This window comes from Agelaius tricolor, unplaced genomic scaffold (genome assembly GCF_023055355.1).
Source record: "Agelaius tricolor isolate 1412-34295 unplaced genomic scaffold, bAgeTri1.0.p SCAF_28, whole genome shotgun sequence".
Taxonomy (NCBI): domain Eukaryota; kingdom Metazoa; phylum Chordata; class Aves; order Passeriformes; family Icteridae; genus Agelaius; species Agelaius tricolor.
In genome coordinates, this window is record NW_027269288.1 from 8,317,054 (window position 1) to 8,344,136 (window position 27,083).

Consider the following 27,083-nt stretch of genomic DNA (forward strand, 5'->3'; position numbering starts at 1 on the left):
AGTGCTGCTCCTCACATAACAATATTTGAACTCCTCTCTCATAAACTTAAAACATGGTTCTTATTAGAAGAATATCTTGTCTCTGAACCCTTATTTGGAGAGAAAAGCATAAAAACTACTCTCCCTGAAATCAAAAAGGAAGAGATCCTTACACAGTAATTACAACATCGTTTATAAGAAACACATTAACAATGAACGTATGCAAACATACATAACCAGCATCAATATAAAATAACCTGTATGAAAAATCCCATATAAATTCACTTTAAGTACAACCCCACAAGATTTCCAGTATTAATCCAAGTATCCTTGGTGTTTGTTGGTTTAAGATATTTTCCACCAAAACCAGACCTATATTGCTTTTCCATAGACCTTGAAAGAAAAGCTCCAAAATAAATTAAGGACACTTGAAAGAATAAGCGCCCTGCATGAGGCAAGGACTGGCCTGTGCAGGACTCCTTCAGACCCAGAGGACGCGCGGCACCATTCGCTTGCCCGGTGCTGCAGCTCCCTCTCGGGCTGCCTGGAGGCTCGAACATCAAAATCACAATTTTCCCCAGATCCAACCCGCGGGGTCAGCGGAGCAGCGCGGTCCGGTCTCCTCGGGGACCAGGGGCGCATCTCGGGCACCGCACGGCGCTTCCCTCCGGGCGGGCTTTGGTGGCTCTCAGGGACCCGGCGGCGCCCCGAGCCCTGCCCGGAGCCGGGCTCTCATCTGAAGGCGGGGGACAGCCGGGTCCCCCTCTCGCAGGCCCCCGCCGTGTCCCGCTGGGCGGGGCGCAGCGCCCAGGCGGGCAGCGGCAGCCCCGGGGGCACGGCCGGGCTCCGGGCCGGCAGCTCCGGGTACCGGCGGGGCAGCACCAGCGCTGCCCAGGGCCCCTGCGGCCAGCCCGGGGGCACCGGGCAGGGCGGCGGGGGCCAGAGAGCGGCGGGGCCCGGGCGGAGCTCGGGGAGCTGCGGGGGCTCGGCGGGGCCCGGGGCGATCCCCGAGGGCGGCGGGGGCCGGAGAGCGGCGGGGCCCGGGGCGGTCCCCGAGGGCGGCGGGGGCCGGAGAGCGGCGGGGGCCGGGGCGGTCCCCGAGGGCGGCGGGGGCGATGCGGGCGGGCGGCGGCGGCGGCGGTGGTGGTGGTAATTCCCCCCCGGGTACATGTCCTGGAAAGCGGGGTCCAGCACCCACTCGCCGGCGCGGCCGTGGCGGCAGGGCAGCCGTCGGAAGCAAGGGTTGAGGCTGAGGTTGTGGCGGACGCTGTTCTGCCACTGGCGGCCGGGGCCGCGGTAGAAGGGGAAGCGCTCCGCGATGTAGGCGTAGATGCCGCTCAGGGGCAGCCGCTGCCCGGGGCTGGCCCGGATGGCCATGGTGATCAGCGCCACGAAGGAGTAGGGAGGGCGCCGCGGCCGGCCCGCCGTGCCTGCCTCGGTGCCCGGCTCCGTGCCCGGCTCGGTGCCCCGCGCGGTGCTGAGCTCCGTGCCCCGCTCGGTGATGCGCTCGGTGTCCCGCTCGGTGCCCCGCTCGGTGATGCGCTCGGTGCCCGGCCCGGTGCCCGGCTCGGTGCCCGCCGCCCGCCGCTCGCCGGGGTCGGTCTCGGCCATGGCCCCGCGCTCCGCTCCCCCAGCCCCGCAGCCCCTTCTAAAGCCTCTCTCCGCCACCCCCGGCCCAGCCCAGTCTGGTCAGTTCGCGGTCGCCGCCGGGTCAGGACGGGGCACGGCTCGGGGCAAAGCTCAGCGCTGGGAGCCGGTCCCTGCCAGCAAAGGCGGCGGAATCGCCATCGTTCCCTACCCCCGGCGGCATCAGCTGCACACCCGCCACGTCCAGGGGCAAACACAGCCCCGAGCCCCGCCGGGAGCTGGCCCCGGGGCCGCCCCGGTCCTGCCGGTACCGGAGGGTGGTGGAGAAGCTGCTCCACTGCAGCAACGTGGATTCTACCGGGGTCACACCTGTGCAAGCACTGCGAGTCGTTGCATCCTTCAAAACACACCTGTCTGCAGAATTAGTAGCGAGCTGTTGCCAGTCATTTAATTAAAATACATCCTATTTTAAAAAATGTTGATCAGCTCATGCCACCTGCCCCCTAATTTACATTACAAAATAAAACCATAATTTAAAGACCATACAGTAATACATAAACACCCTCAGCCATGATTTCATGAAAAAAGAAACCACTTAAATGCCTAATGAACACAGAAGTACAGTGTGCACAGAGCTGGACCACTCACACTAAGGTGAAAACTTATCCGGTTTTATTTTTTAAAGAAAAATATTCCTCTTTAAACACAAAGCATGAACTAAAAACCTCCGAGGAACAGCTTCTCCTTCCTTGGAGCATGTTTAACTAAACTGTACAGTGACAGAGCTCCCCAAAGAACACACACATATAACATACAGTCTTTCTTTCACAGGAAATAAGGTTTAGGACTTGAAATTGTTCTCCTCTAGATACCCATTCAATCCAAAAATACTCAGTACCTTACTCCTGCCCCAGAACACAGTGATGATAATTTCTGGATGCAACATATATCTAAAAAAAAAAAAAAAAAAGTTTGGGCCGAATTGGCCCATTCTAGCCTTTTAACAAATGTCTGTGAGAGAGGTTAAGACCATTGTTATTTCCAGGAATGGTGCTTGGAAAAAAAATATAGCAGCATCCACAGGCAACAGAAGCCCTTCAGTCCAGCTGCCCTGTTACAAGGACCCCAGCCAGTCCAGCAGGGATTTGCAGATGTTCCCAGCACCCAGGAAGAGGGAGTGGGAATCAAACATTCACAGGCCTCATCTGTTATCTGTTGCTTGAACAAATAGCCTAAAATTCAGTGAATCTGGCCTACATATGCCAGCAATGAGTTTCCCCCCCCCCCCAGTGACAAATTTAACATCTAAGATTTTATGTTAAAAGGTATGATAAACTTCAGAAACCAGCAACTTGTTCTACCCACTCCCTCTATCCCATCAAATAGATATGTGCATAAAATTCCACATCTGCCAAACTCCCCAGACTGCGGAACTGGAACCAGACTCCAAAATACAAATTCTTTCTAATTCAGAACAGCAAAATCATCTAAAGTATCTGCAAGGTCTCAGAACATGCCTAACCAGCCCATAGCCAAAGAAGAAGTACCTGGACATTTTCAATGGAAAGTAGGAAATGGAAAAGGTCTGTAAATTAATCTCATTTATGCTCGACTTCATCATTAATTGTTGGTATTATTAAGTCATGTTCAGATCTTTATCAGGTCATTTTGTAAAGATCTTTCCCACTCCATACACTCCAACAGTTTTTGCAATAGGAAAAGTATTAGAAAAATAAAATCTCCCCCCTGAACAACACTGTATGAAGATCAACATCATCAGTCACAGATATTTTTACAGGGGACCAGATAAACTTCTGCTTCCTCCAAACCAGCTTTGTACAGAAAAGAGCAGCAAGATAGACACAGTATCTACGAGCTAGATTAAGGCCAACAATATAAAGACAAACATGGGCTCAGATCTTTTGAAATGAAGAAACCTTGCAAATGTTTTTGTACATCTGCATGCACACACTCACACACACACTCACACTCACACGCTCGTGTGTTCCTCAGGCAAAGGCGTCACAACCGTGAGAGCACCACGGGAGAGAGTTCTAGCACCAGAATGAAAAACTTCCCTCTGCAGTAATAAACCCCAAAGTCTCTCTATTGCTTTGGACAAGGTCACCAAGCCCCCTCCCAAGAGCAGTTTGAGTGAGCAGCTCAGAGGTGCAGTTACGGTGTTCCTGCTCCGAGTGCGGCTCTGGAGATGCTGCAGCTCCTGGGCTGGGGAGAGGAGGACAAGGTTGGCATTGCAGTCTGGTCCAGTGTGGTGGTGAAACTCAGCGCAGGCTGGCAGGTGGAAGCAGAGGTTTGCATACACAAAGTCACAGTGCACTTCTGCTGGGTGATAAGGACAAGCACAGCCACAGCAGCTTGTCTGGGTAGGACAGGATCCGCGAATGGCACGACACACACTGCACCAGAACATCAGGAAACCCAGAGAGCAGAGGCTGAAAGAGGAGCTTGGCAGCTGCTCTGCCATCATCCTGCCTGTACACATGCTCGGGTGAGCATGCAAAGTCTATAAAAGGGACAAAAATCTCTTTACAACAAGGTTATGGGTCCGGTTTGGCTACGAGGAACAATTCATGCAAGTTACAACAGAACTCATCATCCATCTGCAGCACAGCTTTGTGCTGCAGGGCTCTCCTGGCTCTGGGCCTGTGTCCAGGAGGTGCTGGCTGTGCAGGGCTGCACAGCTCTCTGAGGAGGCTGAGGGAGATGCAGGGTCAGGAGTTGTCCTTCCTCAGCCCCTTGGATCAGCACGTGTGTGTGCAGGCCTGGCCTCCCCTGCAGGCACAGCAGGGACCAGTCTCACCCACGGGGAGGGCAGCAGCAGCAGCTGGAAGTGGGCAGCTCAAACCATGCAGGGAGACTTGGAAAACACAGAGACACTCCGTTTTTCAGTGCTTGAATCAGCAGCAGCAAAGCCCCATTTATGCTGTCACATGCACGCTGGTCAGTCTGGCTGGGGCTCCCATGGGCTACCAAGTGAGGCTGGGGAGGAACTCAACTAAAACATGCAACAAAATAAAAAACAGAGTGAAAGGAAGGGTGATCATCACTGCCAGGTGGGGCTCGGGTTCAGAGCAGAGAATGGTCAGCAGCAGATACACCTTGCTCTGTGCACATGCAGGAACACAAGAGAGGAACAACAGCGAACTGGAAGGGAGGGAAAGACACAGAATTCACCAATTCAGGATGCAAACACAGGGCAGTGGGGTGGAACAGGGAAATTTGAGGTAAAGGAGTCCAAAGGAAGAGACAACAGAAAAACTCTTAATAGATCCGAGTCCTGCCTCAGGAAATACAGAGCTAATGCCAGTCAACTCTCTTCTCACCAGGCGTTTTTCATACACTGGTAAATCTCTCTGCACTTGGTTTTTGGGAACCAAAACATCAAGATCAGGATTTCTTTTTTTTCCCTAAGATGCATTAAATGATTCTGAGTGTTCAGCACAATATTCTAAATGGCCCCTGAATTCTAAGCAATGCTGAAGACTTAGCCAAAAGGAGAAATACCCAAATTACAAACTGCTTTTTTGCAAATCTACTATTTTCCTTGGGCTAGAAAAGAAGAATCCATCCAGAAGGCTGAATTGTCCAGAAGCAGGTTTGGCATTTCTCACTGAGAGCACCTGGGCATTTTACTAAGAAATATCTTAAACAGTTACTTAGCAAACCCCAACATCAGACTGAGGTGTCAGGTTTCTGGATAGATGTATACAATCAGACAGCTCCTCACCTACCCCTAACAGGACAGATTTGTGCGATTTACAGCAAGAACAGGCTCTGCCACTCACTGCTTCAGTGAAAACTCCAGCAGAGCTGAGAGCCGAAGCCCTTTATGGTGCAAATCACACCGGGGTCCTTTCTTTTTGCCACTTCAGAGTATCACAGTTAATGCCTGCTGGGATCCCAGGCTCTGATGCAGCCAGCACAGGGTGTCTGAGAACCAGCATGGCCACAAGGAGCTGGTGAAAGTGGCCTCAGGGCCAGGTCCAGCTGGAAGCACAAGGACATCTAAGATGCAAGAACATGACAGAGCAGCCAAGGTCACCCATGTGCTTAGGCAAGCTTAAGGCAACTAAAGAAAGTTCACTGACAATTTAGAGGAGAATGCCAGAGAGAAGGGAGAAGAGGAACCACTGAGCAGAGCTTGGGGATGCTGCTAGAGTAGCCAAAGCCCAGCACCAGCTACCAAGCCATCCCTCTTCTTCAGCTCATTTGCTCTAATTCTCCCTGTTTTACCAGCACCATCAGCATGAGGTCAATATGTCAGGAAGAAGAGCTGGGGTAGGTTCCTAAAAACGCAGCTCACACATTGTCAGGCTTGTGTCTCAGGTCAGTTCTTCTGAAAGGAAGTGTGTGGGCCATTGGACTGGCCTCCTGCTTTGAGCTGGAGCTGGGAATGCTGCCTGCCATCTCCAGGGACACTCCTGGGATGTGTTCTGCCTGGAAGGGATGGCAGCAGCTGCCCAGGTTCCTTTTCATGCCAGTTGAGTGTACAGCAGTTTTTTAAAGAACAGCATGCACCGGTGGCATGGCCTTGGCCATGAAGCCGTGGTTGGGTTGCTCTCATCTCCTCAGGACCAGGTGGAACCAGAGAGACAGGGAGGGTGGGCAGCAGTCAGCGCAGGCTCCTGTAGACATAGGCTGATGTGAAGACAGCATTGAGGGTCAGGCTCACGGCCAGCAGGCCCCGGAGGGCAGAGGTCCCAAAGCGGCCTAGGCAGAGGGGAGAACACAGAGAAAAAAGGGAATTGTAGAAAGAGATGTTAAACAACTGGTAAGTGAAAGTGAACGTGTGTTGTACTGCTTCTCTCTTGCCAGTGTTTCAGCACAAGCAGAAGTTGCTGAAGCACTTTTCTTGACAGGAAAGACTCCACTGCTCTCTTTTGGCTCTATTTTCATCTCATCTCATGCTCCTGACACCTGCATCCCCGTCCCTGTTCTTCTGTCTTGGTTTAGCACTTTGTCCGTGTTCTTCAGACAGTCCAAAGAACAGGAATAGCTTTGTTAAGATCTTACAAGGCAGGGGGTCCATTTTGCAACTACTTATTAATTTGGTTTCCAGGAAAGATCTCAGCTACCCTCACAGAAATGCTCACATGCGCACGAAGCAGTCACCAGACTTGCACTCACCTCTCCAGCCTGCCAAATCTTCCCCTTTGGTAGTTGTGTCCACCACACAGGTAGATGAGTGTGACGAGTGATCCTCCTTTTTGATGGAATTATCACTGCAAATACTCCCCCCTTCCACAGCAGTTCTCATATCTGCGAGGAGAAAAAGACAAGAAAATTCACCACGTGGGTTTCTCCTGCAGGTTGCCCAGGCTGTGGCCTGGATGCTGTGCCTGGGAGCAGCTCCATCCCACAGACGGGATGCAGGAGGGAGGCAGCGCTGCCGTACCGGGCACGCCGCGCTCGGCGAGGCTCCCGCGGGGGCAGCCGGGCAGCTCGGGGCCGAAGGCGTTGCTGTCGGGCTGCGTGTGCTCCTCGGAGCCGCTGGGGAACAGCAGCAGCTTCTGCCCCTGCAGGTTGAGGCGGGCGGGGCTGATGAGCGGGCGGCGGAGGCGCAGCGAGCCCGAGCTGGAGGTGACCGAGCCGGCGACCGAGGGCGCCGGGGACGGCAGGCGGGACGGGGCTCGGCTGCCCGCCAGCAGCGACAGCGGGTCTGCAACGCAAACACCCGCGGGAGTTACAGAGCCTCTGAACAGACACAGACAGAGCTCGCACAGAATGTTAAAAGCTGCGAGAAACTTCAAAGAATTCAAAATTATTATCCTCTCTTTCTGTAACCATTGTTTAGAGATACGGTTCTCCAGAGTGTGCTATTCATAGTGTTCACCAACAGCGTGAGAAAATATTCCTAAAAGCCAATCAAGTCTTAAGTCCGCCATTGTTTCCATAAAAGCTGTAGATTTTAATAATAAAGTGTCTTTTTCATACCTTCTAATGACAGAGTCTCTGTATCACCTTTAGCTGTCCCCAATACCCCTTTGGTAATAACACCCCATGGACAAAACCACCGGGTTATCATCCCACTGCAACAGGCACAGTTCTCTTTAACAGTACTACAAGGAAAAGGAACTGGAGTTGCAAATTTTCACCAATGTGTCTTGTACTAAAATTCGTTATTTATTTGAGTCCCCACACTGCAAAACACAGAGAAACCCCACAAGTACTTTAGTACACTCAGGAATCAGGTTATCAGGAGCCTGGTGAGCTTTGTCTTAGCTCAGCTGAGTCCATCCAGGAGAGCCTGCACAATCCGTTTTGCAGGGAATGAACTGCACTGGCACATCCCTCAGAGCTGCTGAGGAGGTGCACTGGGAGCAGGAGGTTTGCAGGGCCGGGGTGCGACAGCAGCACAAACAGCCCAGGGATCCGTCTGGGCCACAAGGGCAGCAGACAGGTCATGGAGCAGCCAAACCAGCAACTGCTGCACTCTGCTGGGAAAGCTACAAAAGAGCTGCCCTGGAAGCAGCCGAATTCTCCTGTCCAAGCAGGCTCAACTCTGCTCTAATGAGCAAAGGGCTCCTTGTTTTGTCTCACTGATGCCATCCAGGGAGAACATCCAACACACACAGCACCTGGCTTTAATGCCATCCCAGTTCTAGCTGGGGCTCTCCCGGCAGCATTTCTAGCAGCAAAATGGACATTTTCACTGGAATGCGAGCAGGGAGGAAAGAATTCAACCAGACCACGTGTTTCAACCCACTCAGTGCAAATCCTGCACAGATTGTTGCTCTGGAAGGCCTGGAGCAGTACCTGATGTAGGGGACTCCTTGGAGTAGGATGACTGCGAGGCCGGCCGGCTTCCACTGAACAAGTAGCCAGAATCTAAAAGCAAAACCAAAACAATTTGAACCCAGCTGCCTCAGCTGCTGCCAAACCCCAAACCCTAACTAATGCTGCACAGTGCTCTGTGCCACAGGAGCCATCCCTGAACAGGACTGTAACGTGTGGATCCAGTGCCATTCCCTCTGGGACAGCGCCCGCACACTCCCTGGATCCCTCCCAGCCCAATTCCTCCAGGATTTACAGCCCCAGTGCCCTGGGCCAGCCCTGCCCTCACCTGGATCCCCCAGCCCAATTCCCCCAGGATTTGCAGCCCCAGTGCCCTGGGCCAGCCCTGCCCTCACCCGGATTCCTCCCAGCCCAATTCCTCCTGCCCCACTCCCTGTTGCACAGCCCCTGCCCTCACCTGGATCCCTCCCAGCCCAATTCCCCCAGGATTTGCAGCCCCAGTGCCCTCACCTGCCCGTGCCAGCGAGGGGATGGTGCCCAGCGAGAGCGCCCTGTTGAGGCGGCCGGGCAGGGAGGACGAGCCCGTTCTGCGCGGGGACCTGAAGAGCTGCTGGTTTGTCAGGTGCAGGATGCTGGGTGGAGTTGGGACAAACAGAGACGTGGCAGGTGAAGGGAAGGCTGTGCCAGGGCTGCTGGGAAAGACAGTAATGGAGTCCCCAGAGAGGTACCTGCAAAGGACACGCATGACAGACACTTAGCAAGGAGAAATCCCAGCAACTGCCTCTCTTGTGCTTGCAGAACATTTGTTTTGTTACCAGGTTTGGACTAACTTTTCAGTGCAGGAGTGCTGAAGTTTATGGGAATGTTCCTACACTTTGGGGAAAAAAAGAACTGCCCAACCTTACTTGAATTATTGTGCACCAACCTGTCCCACAATACAGGGTGGAACAGTTTAGGAATGCCAGTGATAATACCCAGGATGAGAAAATTACCCAGAGAATGCTTTAAGAAGTCCAGATGTTAAAATACAGGAATTTTGTATTTTTAACAATTGAATGAAAATACATGAAAGGAAGTTTAGAATATGAACCAGAATCTCTGTTCCCCTGAAAGATTTTTTTAGTTAGAAACACATAATAGAACTGTCAAATAAATCATGATGAAGAACTGAGTATGAAGTGCACGTGTTTTTAAATGGAGATATCTGACTTTGCAGATACAATATTTGGAGGCTTAATCTCACTTCTGATGGAAACAGAGACAGATGAGAGCAGCAACATAGTTACATGGCTTTTCTTCTGTCAGAGGAAAGCCAGGAGTAAATCAGAGGGTGAAGAAAATCTCAGCCTTGCACTGTGGGGTGATTTATGCACGTGTCATTCTGTCCTGGAGATAAAGGAGGTGGTGCAGCAATATTATGCCTTGCTAACTCTAGAGCGAAGATTACAATTTGAAGTATCTTATGAACCACTTATCTGCTAGTAGGAGGCAGCCATCACCAATCCTGGCCAGCTTAATGAGGCTGCACACGTGAGCCAAGCAGGGTGCTGGTGCAGGACATGCCTCCAACAGCAGCCAGGGACGTGCTGGTCTGGCAGCCCCAATGGCCCAACCTCTCCAGGATGCAGAGGAGCTGCAAAGGGGCTCCTGCTCTGCACCCACAGGGAGCCTCAGAGCACCCCCACACACACCTACCCCACCACACACACAGATGGATGTGCCCAGCTCAGATTTGTAAGAGGAAATGAATGGGAAAGGGAATTAGAAGTGCAGCTCAGGACTGATATGAATCATAGGAGAAAGAGTGATACCTACCCCTCACTGTGCCATGGAGGGCCAAACCAGAGCATCACCTGTGAGCAACATGGCTCTTCTGTCCTAACTTTGCACCTTCTGTGTCTTTGGGCCAAAGGATCCAACTTTACACAGCTCCTTGGTGCAGCAGAAAACAGCTTAACTGGTTTATTGGCTTTTGGAAGTCTTTCATTTAATGGGCTGGAAGCTATTCCAGTAATTTATCACTCATAGCCACAGTCCTGGGACTGTAACTGTTTTGGATCAGGCTACCAATGGCTCTGCTGCTCAACAGCCCCACTGCTAAACCTCACCCAGTCAGGGCAGCCAGATCCTCAGGGCAGTGAAGAATCATTTGTCTTGAACCATCCAGAAAAGGAATTAGCAAAGAGGAGCTGAAGGATTTTAAGTATAGCTTATTAATGCCTTAGGACTGAATTCTGACCAAAGTGTGTCCTAAACATTGATCTATTCTAACAAATTCCTGCTAAGTGTGCAAAATCCTATTCCTGTTCTCTGCAGTCTTTAGTGTTTGCCACTGCCATGTCAAGAGGGCTCAATGCTGCTAAAAGCTCTCATGGGAATGTGCTTCAAGCCTGAGAATGGGCAGCTGAACTAAAACTTCTTCCAGAAGCAGATAAAAAAAAGGTGAGGAGATCAAGAGGATCAAAAAGCAGGAAGGAGCCCCATCACAGCCCTGGGATGGAGCACTGCAGCTGTGCCTTTGCTCCAAGCCATTTGTCTCATGGTAATAGTGGCTCTGGCAACTATTAAAAAGCAACATAAAAAAAAAAAAAGAAGGAAAAAAAAAGGCTCTGGAGTCAGATAGTTTGTGGAAATAGTCAAGGCCCGGAAGCCGTTTATTTCAGAACTTGATATTGTGAACATCAAAAGTTGGGTATCTTAATTAGTGTTTACAATGATCACAATGTTACTAGACAGTCGGGCACAACTCTGCTACACAGATACTTTAAAAATAAATAAAGAGAAGGTTCAAGAAGGGTCTTACATGGTATGGGACTGTACACGGTCCTGAAGGAACACCTCCTGCCAGGAGAGCCTCCCCACACACCATAGGTGTGTGCCTTTTTAATTCACATTTTACAGAGATGCTGCACCAGCCCTGGGACAGAGACAGACACGGGAGGGCAGGGGCAGGCCAGGCTGCAGATGGACCCACTCCTCTGTCAGATAATTCAGCCCATGAAGAAAGAAGGGGAGATGCAGTCACAGGCAGCTTGGGGGACGTGCCCAGCCTGGCAGCTGGGGAGCCAAGTGTCAGCCAGGGGCTGAAACATTTCCTCTGGACTCAGTGTCCCCTCAGAACTGAGCTACCCATGTGCAGCAGGGACCTCTCTCCCCGGGGTGCAGAACAGGTCCCTGCCACCCCAGGGACAGTCACTGTCCCTGTGCCCTGGCACTGCTCCGCTGCACCTCCCCACTCAGGGCACGGCCTCCTGTCAAACCCACAGAACCACGAGTGAAGAGCACTACAGGAATAAAAAACAGGCACAAGGACAGGGGAGAGGAGTGCTAAAATGGGCACAGCTCTCAGACACATTAATATTTTGATATGTGGCTTAGAGAGCTACAAACTTCAGCTGCCAAGAGTAAGAATTCCTCTCTCTTGCCTGTTGTCCTGCTTTGGATGAAAAGGGAGGGTTGAATTAGAGCTGCACTAAGACCTTCTAGAGCACAGATGCTTGGCATCAATTGTGCCTTTTTCCCCCCAGCTGGGGCACAAAGTGGGGAGTATATGTGTGTGTATATGCACATCCTATGCCTACACAAACCCAGACTTGCTGGCATGCCAAAAATGTCCAGGGCACCTCCTCCTGCCTGTACACTCAAGAGCTTTGGTCCCAACGAGGCTTTACAGGGGATGACTTCAGGACTGAGTACTGTCCCTTTCCCTGGAGAGCACTGCCATGGCTCCAAGAGCCAAGTGTCCTTGCAGGTGACAGCACACCTGGAAGGAGCTGGCAGCTGTATGTGACAGCACACAATTTCAACAGCATCTCTGAAAACCAAAGCAAAGCCATATAGCACAGCTCCCTTCACCTTTCACGAGTGCAGTCAGTCTGGAGCAATTATCCGGCTATTAATTATATTAATTTTTATAAGAGCATAAATACTTTGTCCACATTACATCAATACATAATTCCTATAGCGTCTAAGCATGATTATTAGCTTCACATAATTTCAGCACACTTGAAAAATATTCATAAAGCCAAAATAATAAGCCACTACACCATTTTTATATTCCCACATGTCCTCACCCTTTGACACACCCAAGCTCACTAGGGCATGCAAAGCATGGATGTAGGAGAGTTAAGAGAAAGGAAAGAACTGGATATAAACACAGAGTATTGAGAATGGTAAAGGGCCACAAAGGCGTCGGTTTGCATGCACTGATGTCTCTGAGGGCCCCAGGAAGAACAGAAGCAGCAGCAGCAGCAGAGATGCTGACCTGGTTGCTGCCTCTGGGCTCTCCTGCAGAGCCTGCAGAGCTGCTCAGAAATGTTAGCCCAGGTGTCCCCCTTGCCCTGCCACGCTCGGTGGTGGCACAGGAAGGACAGAAGCGCTGGCCTGGCAGACACATGGGCACTGCTGCAGCCATGTGCCACCAAGCAAAGCAACACAGTGTTGTCCCAAATCTTGCCCAGGAAAAGGCACTTCATCAACCCACACTGGCCCCTTTATAAGTCTGGCTCTGCTGGGCAGGGTACAAGATTTTGAGCTGGCACATCAGCCATGGCCACTGAGGGCCAGTCAGGCACTTGGGGATGGAGCAGATTTGATGCCAAGGGACACACAAACCCACTAACAATCCCTCAGCACCTCTGCTCTGCTGTTACCGTCCCCTGGTCCAGACACATGGTTAGTATGAAAAACCAGCACCTTGAATTAGGGGCTTTTGGGCTAAAACCCTCTAATATTGTTAAGATATTCACATGCTCTGGCCTGCATGGCTGAGAGAATCCTCAGGCAACAAAAGTGCACCTGGAGACCACCATGTGTTCCTCTGTGGCCTGAAGTAAGAGCCCAGCTAAGGGAGAACAAGAAGCTCAAGGCAGCGACCAAGTGGTTCTGGATGATTTTGTGGTTGTTTGTTTTCTGGATGATTTTGTGTCAGCTGTGGTTGTTTGTTACCAAGACTTTGTTAGCTCTTATCCCACCCAGCAGAAGGAAATGTGTGACACAAAACAGCACCTCAGCTGCACAGGATATCCCCACTGTGCAGCAAAACACACATTTTCTCCTGCTGGACTCACTGTGGGGCAAGCAGTCATGCAGTTAGATGATGTACTCAGATATCTACATTTAGATGACATCTCTAACTGCTGAGTGAAAAATGCAAAGCACCTTCCATACAGAACCTATGGCATGGCAGTGTCTGGAACAGCCTATTTGGCTTTGGAATCAGGTGTGGCAAGAACAATCCAGCAAAGGCAGTAGTGGTTTGACTGTTTTTTTTTTTTCCACAGTCAACAGCAGAATGCTGCTAACTTACAACTTCTCTGCAGGGCTCCTTGTCTGAGACACAACTGGGACGGACTGAATGCTACAGTTTATAAATCAGAACACCTCTGGGCAAAACCCACCCTTCTCCTTTCTTCCCTCACCCCAAAGATCCATCATCCTCCACCATCAGCAAAAGCATGTGAGACAAGGAGAAAGAAAGGAGCCTGTCAGCATCAGAGTCTCTAAAACACCAAAAATTCAATTGCTGCAAGGTTGGTTTTGAGGCTCTGAGGTTGTTGTTTTTAGAAGCAGCAGCACAGACATACTGAGGCACCGAGAAGTGGGGAAAATAGGCTGACACCTGAGCAAAAACAAAAGCTTCTTTGGCATTAAATGAACCCCACTTCAATATGTACTCTGTAATTCTGTTTCACCTTTGAAATTTTCCCAATTACAAGCACAAAAGTTCTTCAATTTTAAGTAGTGAACAAAGCACCATAGAGATCAGTTGTACAGCTTGGCCATAAAACAAAGTAGCTTTCTGATGTTCTGACATATAAATTAGTGCAACTAGTAAATATACTTCATTTGTATTAATCTGCATAAAGTGAAGACAAACGGATGTCACTTGCAGTTAACATATCTCCCACATTAAAGGACTTGAAACTCAGTATAGATTTGCACTTGCTGTGCAAACAGAGCTAAAACATTCCTTAACAGGATTATTCAGGCTTCACAGTGTAAATCCTCTCCTTTCACAGTTCCAGCAACTGCCTGTTCCCAACATTTAGTGTGCATCCTCCCCATCCCATCCCATCGCTGCACAGGGAAAAAGACAACCAGAGAAAGGAACAGGCATGGTAAACCACCGGAACATTTAAGAGCAAAACATCACAAAAGGTGCCCGACCCCAGGAGCTTGAGGAGGAGTCAAGTTTAAACAGAAAGAAAAAACCAAAGTGCTCCTAAAAAGGGAGGAAAACAGATACTTAGAGGAGACAGACGATAGGAAACAGGACACAGTGAAGCTTAACACAGCCTTGGCTTTCAGCTCCTGAATAAAACATCTGGAGAGGCTTCCAGCCATCTTTAGAAGCTGCCACTGAGAGTTTCCTTCCTACTGGGCAAGAGAATTTGGACAGATACATTTCATTCTTGTCAATAAAAGGGCATTGCTGACAGAAATCAGGCATGACATCACCATGACCATTCCCACTGAGTTGGTCCATTTCTCATACCCCTCCTTTGAACCTTCTCAGTACGTCCTTCAAAGATGAGATTCCTCCCATTCCTTGGGCACATCTCACAGGAGAACACCAAGAGGAACTTGCAATCCAAATTGTACAGGTAAGTGCAGAAGACAATCACAGATAAAAGTCTTTTCTTACATGTACTTTATGAGGAAAATTTGGAAGTCCTGAAGCAGGAAGGGAGGAATTAAAAAAAAGTCCAGATGCCTTATTTCACTTAATGGCCATAATAGCTCAAGGTTTTCCATGCCTGTGAGCTGGAAGACATATGTTTTGGGTCAGGACTGATGAGTGATGGGATGATGGAACCAGACTTTGCAGGTGCTGGATTCCTCTTGTGGGTAAGTAAGTAAGTAAACAACCCTCAGCATCATTCACAAGCACCAGAATGGAGCCAGGTTCTGTGAGCTTGGATATTGCAGCTGTCTGAAGGCACCAGAAAAAGATTCCAAAGGAGAGCCCAGGTGGGCAGCAGGTCTGTGTGCCACTCCCTTGCTAAGGTACAGGCACACAGCCAGGAGCTGCACCTTCCATGACTCAGCCTGGCTTATTGTTAACGAATTTCAGGGCTTTTGGCAGTGTTACCTTTATGCTTTCACAATGAACAGCAGTTCGAGGAACAGTAGCATGAACAGCTAGAAAATAGCTTTTGTTTCCTTTTAAAAAGCTCCTCTAATTTCACCAGCATCTGCAGCACTCAGTAGTGTCTGCATTTTTCAGCAGGAGTTGCAGATACTTCACAGTGAGAGCTCCACTCTGATTATTTTATCATTTATACACTGGAAGATCACTAGACACAATTAACTTATATCAGACTATTAGGGTGGTGAGTTCCACTGTGCTATTCTGAACAGAAGAAAATAGCAGATGTTCTGTAAAAGTGCTATTTCCTCTTGAAAAACCAAAATCCATATGAGAAACTCAGTAGAGTGCCTTTCAAGCAACCATACAGGATAATCAGACTCTTATCCTAAGAGGCCCCAACAAGTTAATCCTAAAAAACCCAAACAGCTGGAAGTTCCTTCCTCCCCACACAGTAATGCCCAGCCACCACAGCTTTCAACAGAGGAGTGCCAGGCACCCAACTCCAAGTCACAATTTCCAGACCATTTTTTCAGCAGTATTAGCACAATGCCAGACTGCAAAAAGAGCCCCTGCAAGTAACCCAAAAAATCCATTGCTGTTGCCATGCAGTCTCACAGCAGAGCTCCCACCCCTTCCTATCTGTGTTCTCAGCAATGAACACTGACTGAGCAGTGGTGTACAATGAAAGCTGACATGGTACTCACAGCATCAGCCTGTCAGTCCCATTCTTCTCTTTCTAAGGCTACAGGAGTGGAGGAACAGAGGCATTTTTATCCAGTTGTGCTTATACACAGATGTTGCTCAGGGAGCAGGTGGGTAAAAAAACCCCAAAGAAAACTGGCACTGAAAGCAACAACCACTGGTAGATCTGAAAATTTTAACCTCAGCTGCATACTTGCAGGTATTAAGACACCCTGAGCTATATGACTTTTTAAAGCACCTTTTTGAATTAATTACTGAAGTTTCAGTCAAAAGCACTTAAGGACACTTCTCCATTTGAAACAGGAGCCAGGAGAAGGGCAGAGCGAGAGGGTGCTGTGATGCTACACAGTGGAAGGCAAGAAGAACCAGGTATGGGTTCTGTGTGGTCCCCTCCTCGCGTGCCTGGGCACCACAGCACGTGTGAACAAGGACTCCAAATCCAGAGGCAAGTTCCCATCAGTTCCAAATTAAAATGACCAGCACCATTAGGAAAGTGAAGGTGGCCCGGGCCCCATGGTGGATCAGGGCAGAGGGTTCCTCTGTGAGTGGCTAAGGATGGAGAGGCAGTGAGGAGAACCAGGAGGACAGGAGGAGCCAGAATCTCTTTGGCTGGAGGAGCAGAATGGGGAGGAGGCTGCATTTATGGAGCAGTCTGTGAGGCAGCTGCTGGAAGAACTGACTTTGGGGAAGCTGGATATTTGTACTGCTGACGTAGGATGCAGGAGGAAGGGAGAATGGAGGCAGCACGAGTAGCTTCCATGGCTAGCAGCGGAAATGCTAGCACAGTGGTAAGCAAGGATGGGGAAAAAAATTATATATATATATATACACACATATGTGTGTGTGCATATATAAATATATATATTTTTTAAAAAAAAAGGAAGAAGAGATCTTCACTGCTTATCTAACTTTAAAAAAAGAGACACAGAGGAAAGGAAAATAACAAGAGGAGAGAGAAGCACCAGTCGCAAAGAGTTCACAAGGGTTTTTTCCTGCTTCCCCCAGCGTCACTGCTCTGGCTCTGACCTTCGGGGCCGGGGTCTCCGCTGGCCCGTCGCCTTCCGCGTGGCCACGGCTGCGGTGAAGCCCACCAGGCAGCACAGGGACGTGGTGCCAAACTTGGCCGTGTCCAGCCAGCTGGGCGTGTCTGCCTTCAGGTACCGCTCGGCCAGGTGCAGGCTCATCACCAGGAACCACAGCAGCGAGGCAAACGCGTCGATTCGCCGGAGCCTGCCACGGGACGAGAAACCAAACAGGACTTCAAACACTGCTGAGCACAGCCCTGGTCAAGTCTGTACTGCCTCTGGTACAGCACATCCTGCTGCTGGATGAGTGTCTGAGCAGATCAGCTCCAGCTTTTCATTCACAGTAATTAAGCTTAAATGGAATGAATCAAGGCATGCAGTACTACATGTGCCATTCTGGAGAGTGTTTACCCCTGGATCACCGAGGCAACACAGCACTAGAGAGCCCCACCCAAGCAGCTTGAGTGAGACAGGAGCCCAGCACACCCACCTGATGCGCCCAGCCAGGAACATGGCCAGCAGGCAGGTGAAGAGCCCCAGCACAGCCACTGCCATCTGGTGATTCTTGCCGTAGGCCCAGGCCACGCTCAGGTTCTCCAGCAGGCGCTCCGGGAGCAGGCGGAGCAGCTCCCGCCAGCCGTGCCCTGAGCTGCCACCGCCACTGCCACCATCACCGCCTGCACGTTGGCTCGTGCCAGTCCTGTTCCACACGGGGCCAGCGGGGCCAGGAGCAGGGACAGCTGTGCTGAGGGAGAAGGGGTCGCCTGACCCGTACAAGGCCATCAGAACCAGGAACGCACAGCTGAGGAAGGCCAGGAACCGCAGAAGGATCACCTGAGCTGGCGTGGTGATGGAAGTGGAAGAGGAGGATGAACACAGGCTCTGCAGAGGAAGGGAGAAACACCTTGTCAGAAGCTGAATGAACTGCAGCAAGGTTTTGAAATGGTGCTGTATGAAACACTTCCAGACTGCTTTACTGGACTGCTCTGCTCAAGTCCTAGGTCTCTGCACTGGGCTGACACCACATGGGATTATTGTAGACTAGCAAGGAGCAATGGCAGAGACATGAACAGAAGCCAAGTCAGGCAGGGCAGTGAAACAAGGAGAAGGTCATAATTCAATTCCCATTGTTCTTTTTTTTTATTTTTCCCCCTGGTTTTCTGTAATTTCCTGCACTGCGCTCATAAATTGGCTTCCCTACCTCCCCTTCTCTGCCTGTCCCATTATTTTCCTTCCACTCTATCATTACATTAGACTTACCTTCTGGCCACTGTGCTGAATGACACCAGCAAGAGGAAAACCTCAAACTAACATTAGAAGCATCTATGGCAACTCTCCTGTGCTCTCCTAAACTGCAGGCACGCACCAAGCTCCCAGGGCTAGAGAGCCCAGGCTGCTCCTCCCTTTCCCAGCTGCAGGTGCAGTGGCAGAGCTGTCCCTGCCCCTGTCCCTGTCCTCCCTGGCGTGTCCCCACACACCTGGCTGTAGCTCTTGTCGGTCTCCCGGCGCCTGAAGTGGTGGCTGAGCAGCAGCGCCCGCAGCTGCCGGTTCTGGTGCTTGATGTAATACTCCACTGCAGCCTGGCACGGGCGGCACAGCTTGTAGGTCTGCTCCAGGTGGTGCTTGTACACCTCAATCTCCTCATCGTACTTGCCCTGGACAGGGAACAGCAGGGGAAAACTGGTGAGAAGTGCAGGTGCCTCATCAGCTGTCATGTTTGCCATTGAGAGAAGGGCAAGGCGTGACCCCAGTGCCACAGGGACAGCTCCCTGAATCGAGCTGCAGGCCAGGCACAGAGCCAGCCTCACACAGAGCTGAGCCAGCCTCCATCCTAGAAGAGATGGCGAAGAAGAGCCTTGGAGAAGGCTGCTGTGGCCCAACATTAGGATGTTGAATTTCTGTGCCAAATTCTGCTGTCTTTGTTGAGATCTTAGGAACTCCACACAGCTGAGACAAGTAACTAGAATTGCTCTTCCTCTCCTCAAATGAGGGGACACAAAATACTTGTGGCTCCTTCACTTCAGGCTCATCCCTCCCTGGAACAGCCAGCCCTGCTGTCACTGACTGGATAACACAACCCCAGGTCTCTCAGCTGGCACAGGCACTGCAGCTCACTGAATGCTTAAAAAGGGACCAAAGGCTGGCAGTACTTGAGCAACTGGATAGGTCTGGCAAGAGGCAAGGACTAGAAATAAAGCTGAGAAAAGGGCACCAGCCAAAGATATTCTCATTAAGCGCGATCAAATTTCAATCTGTTCTCCAGGAATCACTCTGATTAAACTCATTATAATTACACAAAGCAGACTGGATTAGGCAAGCCAGAGAATGGACACATCACACTACAGCACAGTCTAACCCTAAGGCTTGACCATGGTTGAAGGCCAAGGAATGCAGCACTAAATTCTCTGCTCAGATCTTTAGGGAGCCATAAAACCGTGAAGGAGAAACCCCATTATCCCTCCTCCATGCATATTAAGTAATGGGAAGGCCAAGAAGTTGCTCAGCAGGAAATCCTGTTGCTGTAGCTGCAAAGTCCCTTTGCCCTCCTAAGCACAGATGCCTAAGCAGGGAGATTGTGGCTGCACAGGATTCCTCTCCCAGTTCACTTGTAAATGCAGAGCAGCACAGCCAAGGCCTCGGGAAAACAAAACCTATTAAGGGTTCATGTTAACTAGTGGGCTGCTGTGCCTCTCAGGTCCCATAAACTCAGCCCTGGGAAGAGCTGGAGGTGTAAGATGATCTCAGAAATATCTTGGGCTCAAGCTTCAGTTTCCAGTGCTCATCTAGAACAGGGGAACATTCTGGCTTTGAAGTAGAATTAGGTAAATTCACAACACTAATCACATCTCTGCACTGGAGTGCCACAGAGTGCTTCTGAAGACTGTTGGAACATCATTACTGAAAAACTGCTCTCCCTCCTGCTTACTAGGCTGCAGCATGGAATAAACAGAGCAGGAATAGCAGATGCATGGATGGGAATGCCTTGGACAAACATTCTCCAATGATGGCAGTCCCTAACGAACACTCACCTCCTCCCTTGGTGAGAATGAAGCCAGCTGTTTGATTTTCATGGTTTGATGGTTGTTGCATTTCTTGCAGAGCAGAATTTGGCTGCTCACCCACTGCTGTGGTTTGGTAGGGTCACAGAAAGTTGGACTGCCCGACACGACGTGGTTAAGGTGTTCCATGTACTGGGCAGGGATGGGCTTGTTGTAGTCTCCATTCTGACAAAAAACAGGGGGAAAAGCAAACATTCAATCATAAAATCACAGCTAGGTTGACAGTAAGATTCCCCTAAGTTCTGTCAGCAGCTCTGCATTTCATTAGCATTCACCTACGTAACAAAATAAATGAGTAAAAAAGAGACAAAATGCTTCAAATCTTCCCCCCATCTCCACTGTCCTGCACACCTATCTCGAGTAGCTGGTGGTGCTGGATTTCAGCTCAAGGCAGGCTTTGCTATTTAACAGAATACCAAACCAGAGGAGAATTGTTCCATACAGTAAAATAAGTATGCTCCAGAGATATGTCAAGGCCACTTTTGCCCTTTAAAGCAAGACAGGAACACTTGTCTCGATCTCTCTAGTCAGCGCACCCCAGCGCAGAGGATTCTCTCTCCAAGCTGAGGTGCTGAGCTCACGGCTGCTGCCAGCTGTGCATTCACTGCCCTGCAGCTGCCCCATGCCACTGAGGCTCCCCTGGCAGTGCCAGCCCTGGTACCTCCTGGAAGCCGTTGTACTGCTCGCAGTTGGGGCAGTCCCAGCAGTTGCGGTTCCCGTAGGGCACCACCGTGTCCTGGTTGCAGAACCAGCAGTTCACCGTCACGTGCGTGGGCTTCTTCCTGGGGGGACAACAAACACCTCAGGCAGGAGCCCTCAGCTCAGCTGATGGAGAGGAAAGCAAGGGGTTTCCAACAGTGAGATGCAGGAAAACAGCCAATCTTCCCATCCCGTGTGCTTAATGCTATGACTTGGGGTGGTGCTTTTGGCAATGAAAAGCAGAAATAAATTCTGCCTGACAATCATCCCTCTGCTCCAGTACCATGGACATGCCCGAACTTCAATAACAACCTTGTGATTTACCCACTTCACTGTTTTTCATGGCCATATCTGGGGGTCCTCTCCATAATCAGCAGTGCCATTCTATGAGAAGGTGCAGTAGAATTGATGCTTAATACACAGGATTCCAGGAAAAGGAAGTCAGGATCCACGAGAGCGGCCTGTGACGGTGCTCAGAAACCCAGGAAATGGGCATCCCCTGCTTTTATGCACTAGAACTGAAGGGATAAAGACTAATGACCTTGATCCATGAGCCCCTTGTTCTCTAAAGCAATCCTGTTAAAACAACAGCCAATCCAGACAAACAGCTGTGACGTGGCCCCACCAAAGCAGGTTGTGACAGATGTGTGAGCAAAGACCTTCAACAGCCAAACCCCGAGCCTGCCTGCTAGAGAAGCCCTGCATTTGTCTCAAACCTCAGTGCAAGGCCCAAGAGAGGCTCCCTGGCAGCCGAGGCACCACAGCCCAGCTGTCTGGGCTCATCAGGACCAGTCCCAGTCACATTTCCAAGGGAGGGCAGCTGCCCAGGACTGGCTGTGGCAGCTATGCAGACAGATGGACCCAGCTGCCACAGCCCAGCTCCACCAGGGAATAACTGATCTGTGTGGCTCCACTGCAGCAGCAGAGAGGGCCACAGAGCAGGGGAGCAACAACAGCAGCCAAAGTGCTCCCAGCTGAGAGCAACTTCTCCCAGCTCTAGGGAATGTTCTCTGCTGCTGAAACATCTGAGTGCTGCAGAAGTGCTGCCTGGCACCCTGCAGCCAAACAGCCAGGTGGGCCCTTCTCTCCCAGCCATCATCTCTGTGGCTGGATCTCCACAATTAACATTTTTCCCACCCACATTTCCATAGACCATGCCTTGAAACTCTGTTCATAAAACATCGAACCCTCAAGCAATGTCTGAGCCTCCTGTTTAGGCACTAACAATGAGGATATGCTTGAAATGAAGCACTGTAAAGTCAGAATGTACAGAGGATTCCCTGCCAGATGCTGAAAGAAAATGGCTGGAGCTACTAGGATGACAGATTCTCATCTCAAAATAGATGCAAACACCCACACCCCCCTTAAAATGAATATTCCCTGCTCAACTTTCTTCACTGCCAAGGGGGCTCAACTGATCTGAGTTAAAAATATCACTGCTAAAACTAACAGACAAAAAACCCCCCAAACCCACCCAGAGTTTAAAGCAGACAAATCTAGGTTGGTGTCCGAGTTATCCACGAGCTGCTGCTGTCCAAAAGCCAAGCACGTGTCAAAACAGGGAGATGAAGGAAGGACAGCAGCACCTGCTGGATGAGTTCAGTGTCACTGTCACAGGTGCACAGGCTGTGCAAACACAACCCGTAGGTTCAACCAGCAGCACACAAAGCCTGCAGCTCCTGGGGCACAGCTGAACTGCACCCTCTGAGGGAGTTATTGCCCAGGAACTGCAGGACCTGCCACAATCCCCTCCTCTGGCACCACCGAAACCCCTCAGCCTCTGCCCACCCCAGGCTCTGAATTCCATGACGTGACAGAGGCAACAGCACTAATTTCAAGGGTGACAGAAGTGGAAAGCACAGGTGAAGCAATGAGTAAAGCAGTGGTGCTATAAAGGAAAACCCATCAGTGCCAAACCCTACCTGAGAACTCGCTAATATCAGAGACCAAACCCTCAGTGTACTCGAGGCCTTTCCATCCTTTTCCAAACAGGATTTCATTTCTTGCTCTGGAGGCTCAGGAAGTACTACCAAGGATTAAACAGCACCACTTTATTTGCAATATATGCAAAACAAATGGCTAAGTCCTGGATTATTTAGGATAAAAGGCAATAATACTTCCTTCTGTGAACCTATAATCTGTTGCCATAGAAATAGGTGCAAAAAATCCCAAATTCCCAATCTGGTGGATGCAAAAGAACAAGGGGAGAAAAAGGTTGTTTAGGCAAGAACATGTAGGTAGGGTGCTAATTTTCTAGTAATTGGGCAGGACTGAAAAAAACCAAAAAAACAAGTTCTGCATTTGGAAAGACTCTCAAATACAGATTTAACTACTCTGGAGCTATATTTACCTTGACTGAATTCAGGCAGCAGCTGAGGGCAGCGAGCTAAAGCACACACTGCTTCCAAAGCCAGAGAGTGCCAACACAAATCGAGCCTTTACCATGTGCTCAATCCCTTACAAATCCAAAGGCAAATCATCCCCGAGGAGTTCATAATCTACCACTGCACTAACCTGAACCAGCTCCACTGGCCAGAGAACCTCCCTGCAAACCAAAACCTGAGCAGCAAGAAGTGATTGAGTTACTTCAGGCACAGAGAGATTCCACTCAGAGCTGACGTGCTGTGCTAACTCCCCGTGTAACCTGCACACCCAGCCAGGCTCAGAAAACATTCCCAGGCCTGCACAAACTGTTTTGCAGGTAGAAAATGTTTGCTTAAGACAAAATTGAGGGGAAAATACCTGCAGTAAACTCAGTTATGACATCAACAGCTAAATGTCTGACATTGGTCAGATAATATGACACCCTGTTCCTTTGAGAGAAGCTGCTGGATTCTTTATTTTGTTCACAAAAATCAGGTTGCAGCTCTGCAGGTCCCATTGACAAACACTGGCTAGCAACTAGTTTGTCTGTCATGTAACACAAGGAGGAACTTAGGCTCCTTCCCAGCACTCTTCACTTCTCATTTATACACACATTTAAGGTCATGCTGAAGCCCATGCTTCTAATGGATTGCCAGAACAACAGTCTACCTTGCTAAGTGCTGGCAATAATAAACTGGATTTGTAAATATTTTTATTTACATCTATTCCCCACCCTCTTTAAGTCAGAAGATGAAAATGTTTACTTTTCTGTAGTATTGAAAGAGACACTGGTGGATGTGCAGCTCTTGGCTGGGTTACCAAGGATTAGAAGAATAGAATTCTCTATTAAAAGTACTTAAAGCAGCAGTCTCATTCTGGCACAACTGGATCACAAAGCAATTATTCAAATGGCTGTGCCGGCACATCTGAACAAAAAGCACACAGGGAAGAGGAGCTGTTTTGCACAGGTCAGTTTTGACCAAGCCACACCTGGTGGCAGCTGGACAGACCAAGAGCTGGCACAGCACTGCTGGCACTCATGGGTTCAGAGCTCAGCTCCCTGGCAGGGAAGCTCCTGGGTGGCACAGAGCAGCTTGTGCCGATGCCCATCACCCGTCAGGGCAGACCCAATGCTAAACCCCATTTTCCAGTGCAAGAAAAACACATCACAGCTGCCCAGATCCCAGCAGGTGAGCCATAACACGGATGGATTTGCTCAGAAGTAGCAGCTATAGACAAGATTTAGCCACAAGAGCAGATTTCTAGCACAGTGATGTAAGTTACATTGCAGCCTGTCCTCCCTCAGGAGCCACATTAATGCCCCCTCAGCCAGGAAAAAGGTGCCCAGTGGACTCAGGCAGGGACACCCAGTGATAACCACCCCAGGCTCTGTTCCTATCTGGACATCAAATCTGTTATCTCCTTGGTAAACAAAAAGCAAAGGCAGCACTGTATCTATGTCTCATATCACATCTGTGCCCCTTATTAAGCTGTCCTCCTTGATCACTATCACTGACTAAGATTCGCTAAATCAAGGCAGAATAAGAAATTTGGAAGTATCAGGATAGTACTGAGAAACACAACATGTAGCTTCAAAGAATTATCAAGGTCACCTGGAAGAATTTACCGGCAGTCTTCAAGGACTTGGGAAGAAATGCTTTCAATTCCGGAGACCTTTTGATGAACTCGAGCAAAACAAACCCACTCTCCTCACTCTAAAGGCATGCTAGCCTCAACTGGGTCAAAGAAATCTTGCCTGCTTCACTGGAATTGCCTTTAGGCCACCTGGATTTCTTGGCTACCCTAAATATGTCAGAGAAAGGCCAAGTCTTGTATATGGACTAATGTCCCATTGATCATTGATACGGTTAAATAAACAGCAAATGCTTTAGAGCAAACCTTAGGCATCACATTGAGGATGCAGGAATATGCTGCTCTTGCAAAGCATTAACGTGAAGTGAACCTTAGCACAGGGACCCCTTGGGACTGGCTTGTCTCCAGTAGAAGCACTTAATAGATGAGCAGGCTGCAGGGTCTACTGCTGCTACAGAGCCTGAAATCCTTATATTCCACACGTCCCTACATTCCTTTCATGCTATGCTAGATTAGAATCTGTCAAATTAAGCTTTTCTCCTTTCATGAGATCTGAATCATGACACATCTCCTGATGCTTTTCAAACCTGGCTTTCAATTGCTCTGAATTTGTTCTAAGGGCAGGAAGGTTCTGTGCAATTAAGAAACAAGTAACCAAAGAATTTTGGTCTCTAATCAATAATTTTGACTTGTACAGAATCTCCCCTAGTTCTAGCACTGTGCTAACAGCTTTGATATTTACAAACCTGTTCCCCAGCAACCCATCCTTCACCCCACACCAACCAGCCACAGGAGCAGGATCTTCTCTTTCCCTGCCTCAAAGACGTCGGGCAAGGAGCAGGGGAGAGGCGATGGGCAGCGCTGGGATGCTCGGCCCGGCACACAAAGCCATTCCCGGGCACAGAACGCTTCCAGCCGCGTTCCCCGGCGGTGTTGGGGCAGCGCCGGGATGCTCGGCCCGGCACACAAAGCCATTCCCGGGCTTTGGGGCCGTCTGTGCTTCCAGCCGCTCTCCCCCGCTCGGCCCTGCCCGCGCCGCCGCCCGGGGCCGGGCCCTGCCGGGGCTCTCCGGGAGCGGCCCCGCTGCTCTCCCACAGCGGGCGGGCCCGGGCCCCGCGTGGCGCCTTCCCGCCGCCGCGGGCCGCATCCCGCCATGCCATGCCCAGCCTCCCTCCCTCCTCCTCCTCCTCCTCCTCCTCCCTCCCTTCCTTCCGTCCGTTCTTCCCTCCTTCCCTCCCTCGCTGCCGTCCCCGCGCCCGCCGGCCGTACCTCCGCGCGATGCGGTAGAGCAGCAGCCCCGCGGCCGCGGCGCAGGCGGTGACGCCCAGCCCGGCTCCGTCCATGCCGGCGCGGCCGCGCTGCCCCGGCGCTGGCGGAGCCGCTTTGTAGGGGCGCGGCCGGCGCCCGGCCCGCCCCTGGGCCCGCGGGGGCGGCGCGTGACTCACGGCGGGGCCGGAGTCGTGCGGCGGGGCCGCCGTGACTCAGCGCCGCAAAGGCCGAGATCGTGGCGGCGGGGGCGGCCCGGGCCCGGCCGGCCGGGGGCGGCCCGGGGAGGTCGTGCCTGGCCCGGCGTGCCTGGCCCGGCGCCCGGCGCGCACCGGGGACAGCGCCTCTCCTAAATTTAGCGCGGCGCTGTCGGTGTGACGGCGGGGACAGGCCCCGTGAAGGGCGGCCGCCACAGCGCGGCACTGCGCGGAGTGTCCTGGGCTGGAAGGGACACAGTTCATCCCCGGCCCTCACAGACACCCCAGAATCCCATTCTGGGCACCCCTGAGTGTCCTGGGCTGGAAGGGGCACAGCCCCGGCCCTCACAGACACCCCAAAATCCTTCCCTGGGCATCCCTGGAACATCCTGAGCTGCGAGGGGCACAGTCCAGTCCCGGCCCTCACAGACACCCCTCACAGACACTCCCTGGGCATCCCTGGAATTATGTAGCTGTTTTTGTGATTAAAAGAAAACCTTCTCAGCACAATAAAAATGCTTAAAGTTCAGCAATCTTGTTTTTTAAAAGGCATAAATGGAAAAGCTCTTAGTAGATAAATATTTGTGCTGGGAGTGAACTCTACTTATACACTTAACTGTGGTCGGGCTCTTCGCTGTTCCATTTCCATCTGTAGAGATTTAACCATGGAAATCAATTCTGCAGAGTAACAGTGAATATTTCATCTTAACGAATTTAAAAGGCACATAATTTTCCCATCTCTCTTCCATTGTTTAGTGCAATT

At 50.7% G+C, this 27,083-nt stretch overlaps 2 protein-coding genes across 3 annotated transcripts; both read right to left on the bottom strand.

Annotated features, from left to right (window-relative positions):
* Nucleotides 1–2,077, bottom strand: LOC139600812 (forkhead box protein E3-like). Its single transcript, XM_071449284.1, has one exon. The coding sequence runs from the start codon at nucleotides 1,588–1,590 to the stop codon at nucleotides 712–714; it is 879 nt and encodes a 292-aa protein (XP_071305385.1). The 5' UTR covers nucleotides 1,591–2,077; the 3' UTR covers nucleotides 1–711.
* A 139-nt stretch (nucleotides 2,078–2,216) lies between these two features.
* TMEM201 (transmembrane protein 201) lies at nucleotides 2,217–26,284 on the bottom strand. Of its 2 annotated transcripts, XM_071449282.1 has the most exons (11): nucleotides 26,127–26,284; nucleotides 20,863–20,983; nucleotides 20,172–20,366; nucleotides 18,621–18,797; nucleotides 17,633–18,024; nucleotides 17,144–17,347; nucleotides 8,833–9,050; nucleotides 8,344–8,415; nucleotides 6,983–7,246; nucleotides 6,715–6,846; nucleotides 2,217–6,297 (listed from the first exon to the last, which is right to left on the bottom strand). In XM_071449282.1, exons 1-11 carry the CDS (start codon nucleotides 26,198–26,200, stop codon nucleotides 6,200–6,202), a joined length of 1,947 nt encoding a protein of 648 aa, XP_071305383.1. In that variant the 5' UTR covers nucleotides 26,201–26,284; the 3' UTR covers nucleotides 2,217–6,199. The 2 variants fall into 2 exon arrangements, 1 of the variants encoding a protein (XP_071305383.1); XR_011682676.1 differs by lacking the exons at nucleotides 2,217–6,297; nucleotides 6,715–6,846; nucleotides 6,983–7,246; nucleotides 8,344–8,415; nucleotides 8,833–9,050 and adding an exon at nucleotides 10,945–13,233 and having other exon boundaries at nucleotides 13,270–17,347.
* Between the last annotated feature and the right edge of the window lie 799 nt (nucleotides 26,285–27,083).

Excerpts from the sequence above, each read along its gene's own strand:
- LOC139600812 (XM_071449284.1), bottom strand. The coding sequence starts at position 1,590 with ATGGCCGAGACCGACCCCGGCGAGCGGCGGGCGGCGGGCACCGAGCCG.
- TMEM201 (XM_071449282.1), bottom strand. The coding sequence starts at position 26,200 with ATGGACGGAGCCGGGCTGGGCGTCACCGCCTGCGCCGCGGCCGCGGGG. Across the intron at positions 20,984-26,126 it reads CTCTACCGCATCGCGCGGAG|GAAGAAGCCCACGCACGTGA; the intron begins GTACGGCCGGCG and ends TTGTCCCCCCAG. Across the intron at positions 7,247-8,343 it reads CAAGGAGTCCCCTACATCAG|ACCCGCTGTCGCTGCTGGCG; the intron begins GTACTGCTCCAG and ends TTTGCGTTGCAG.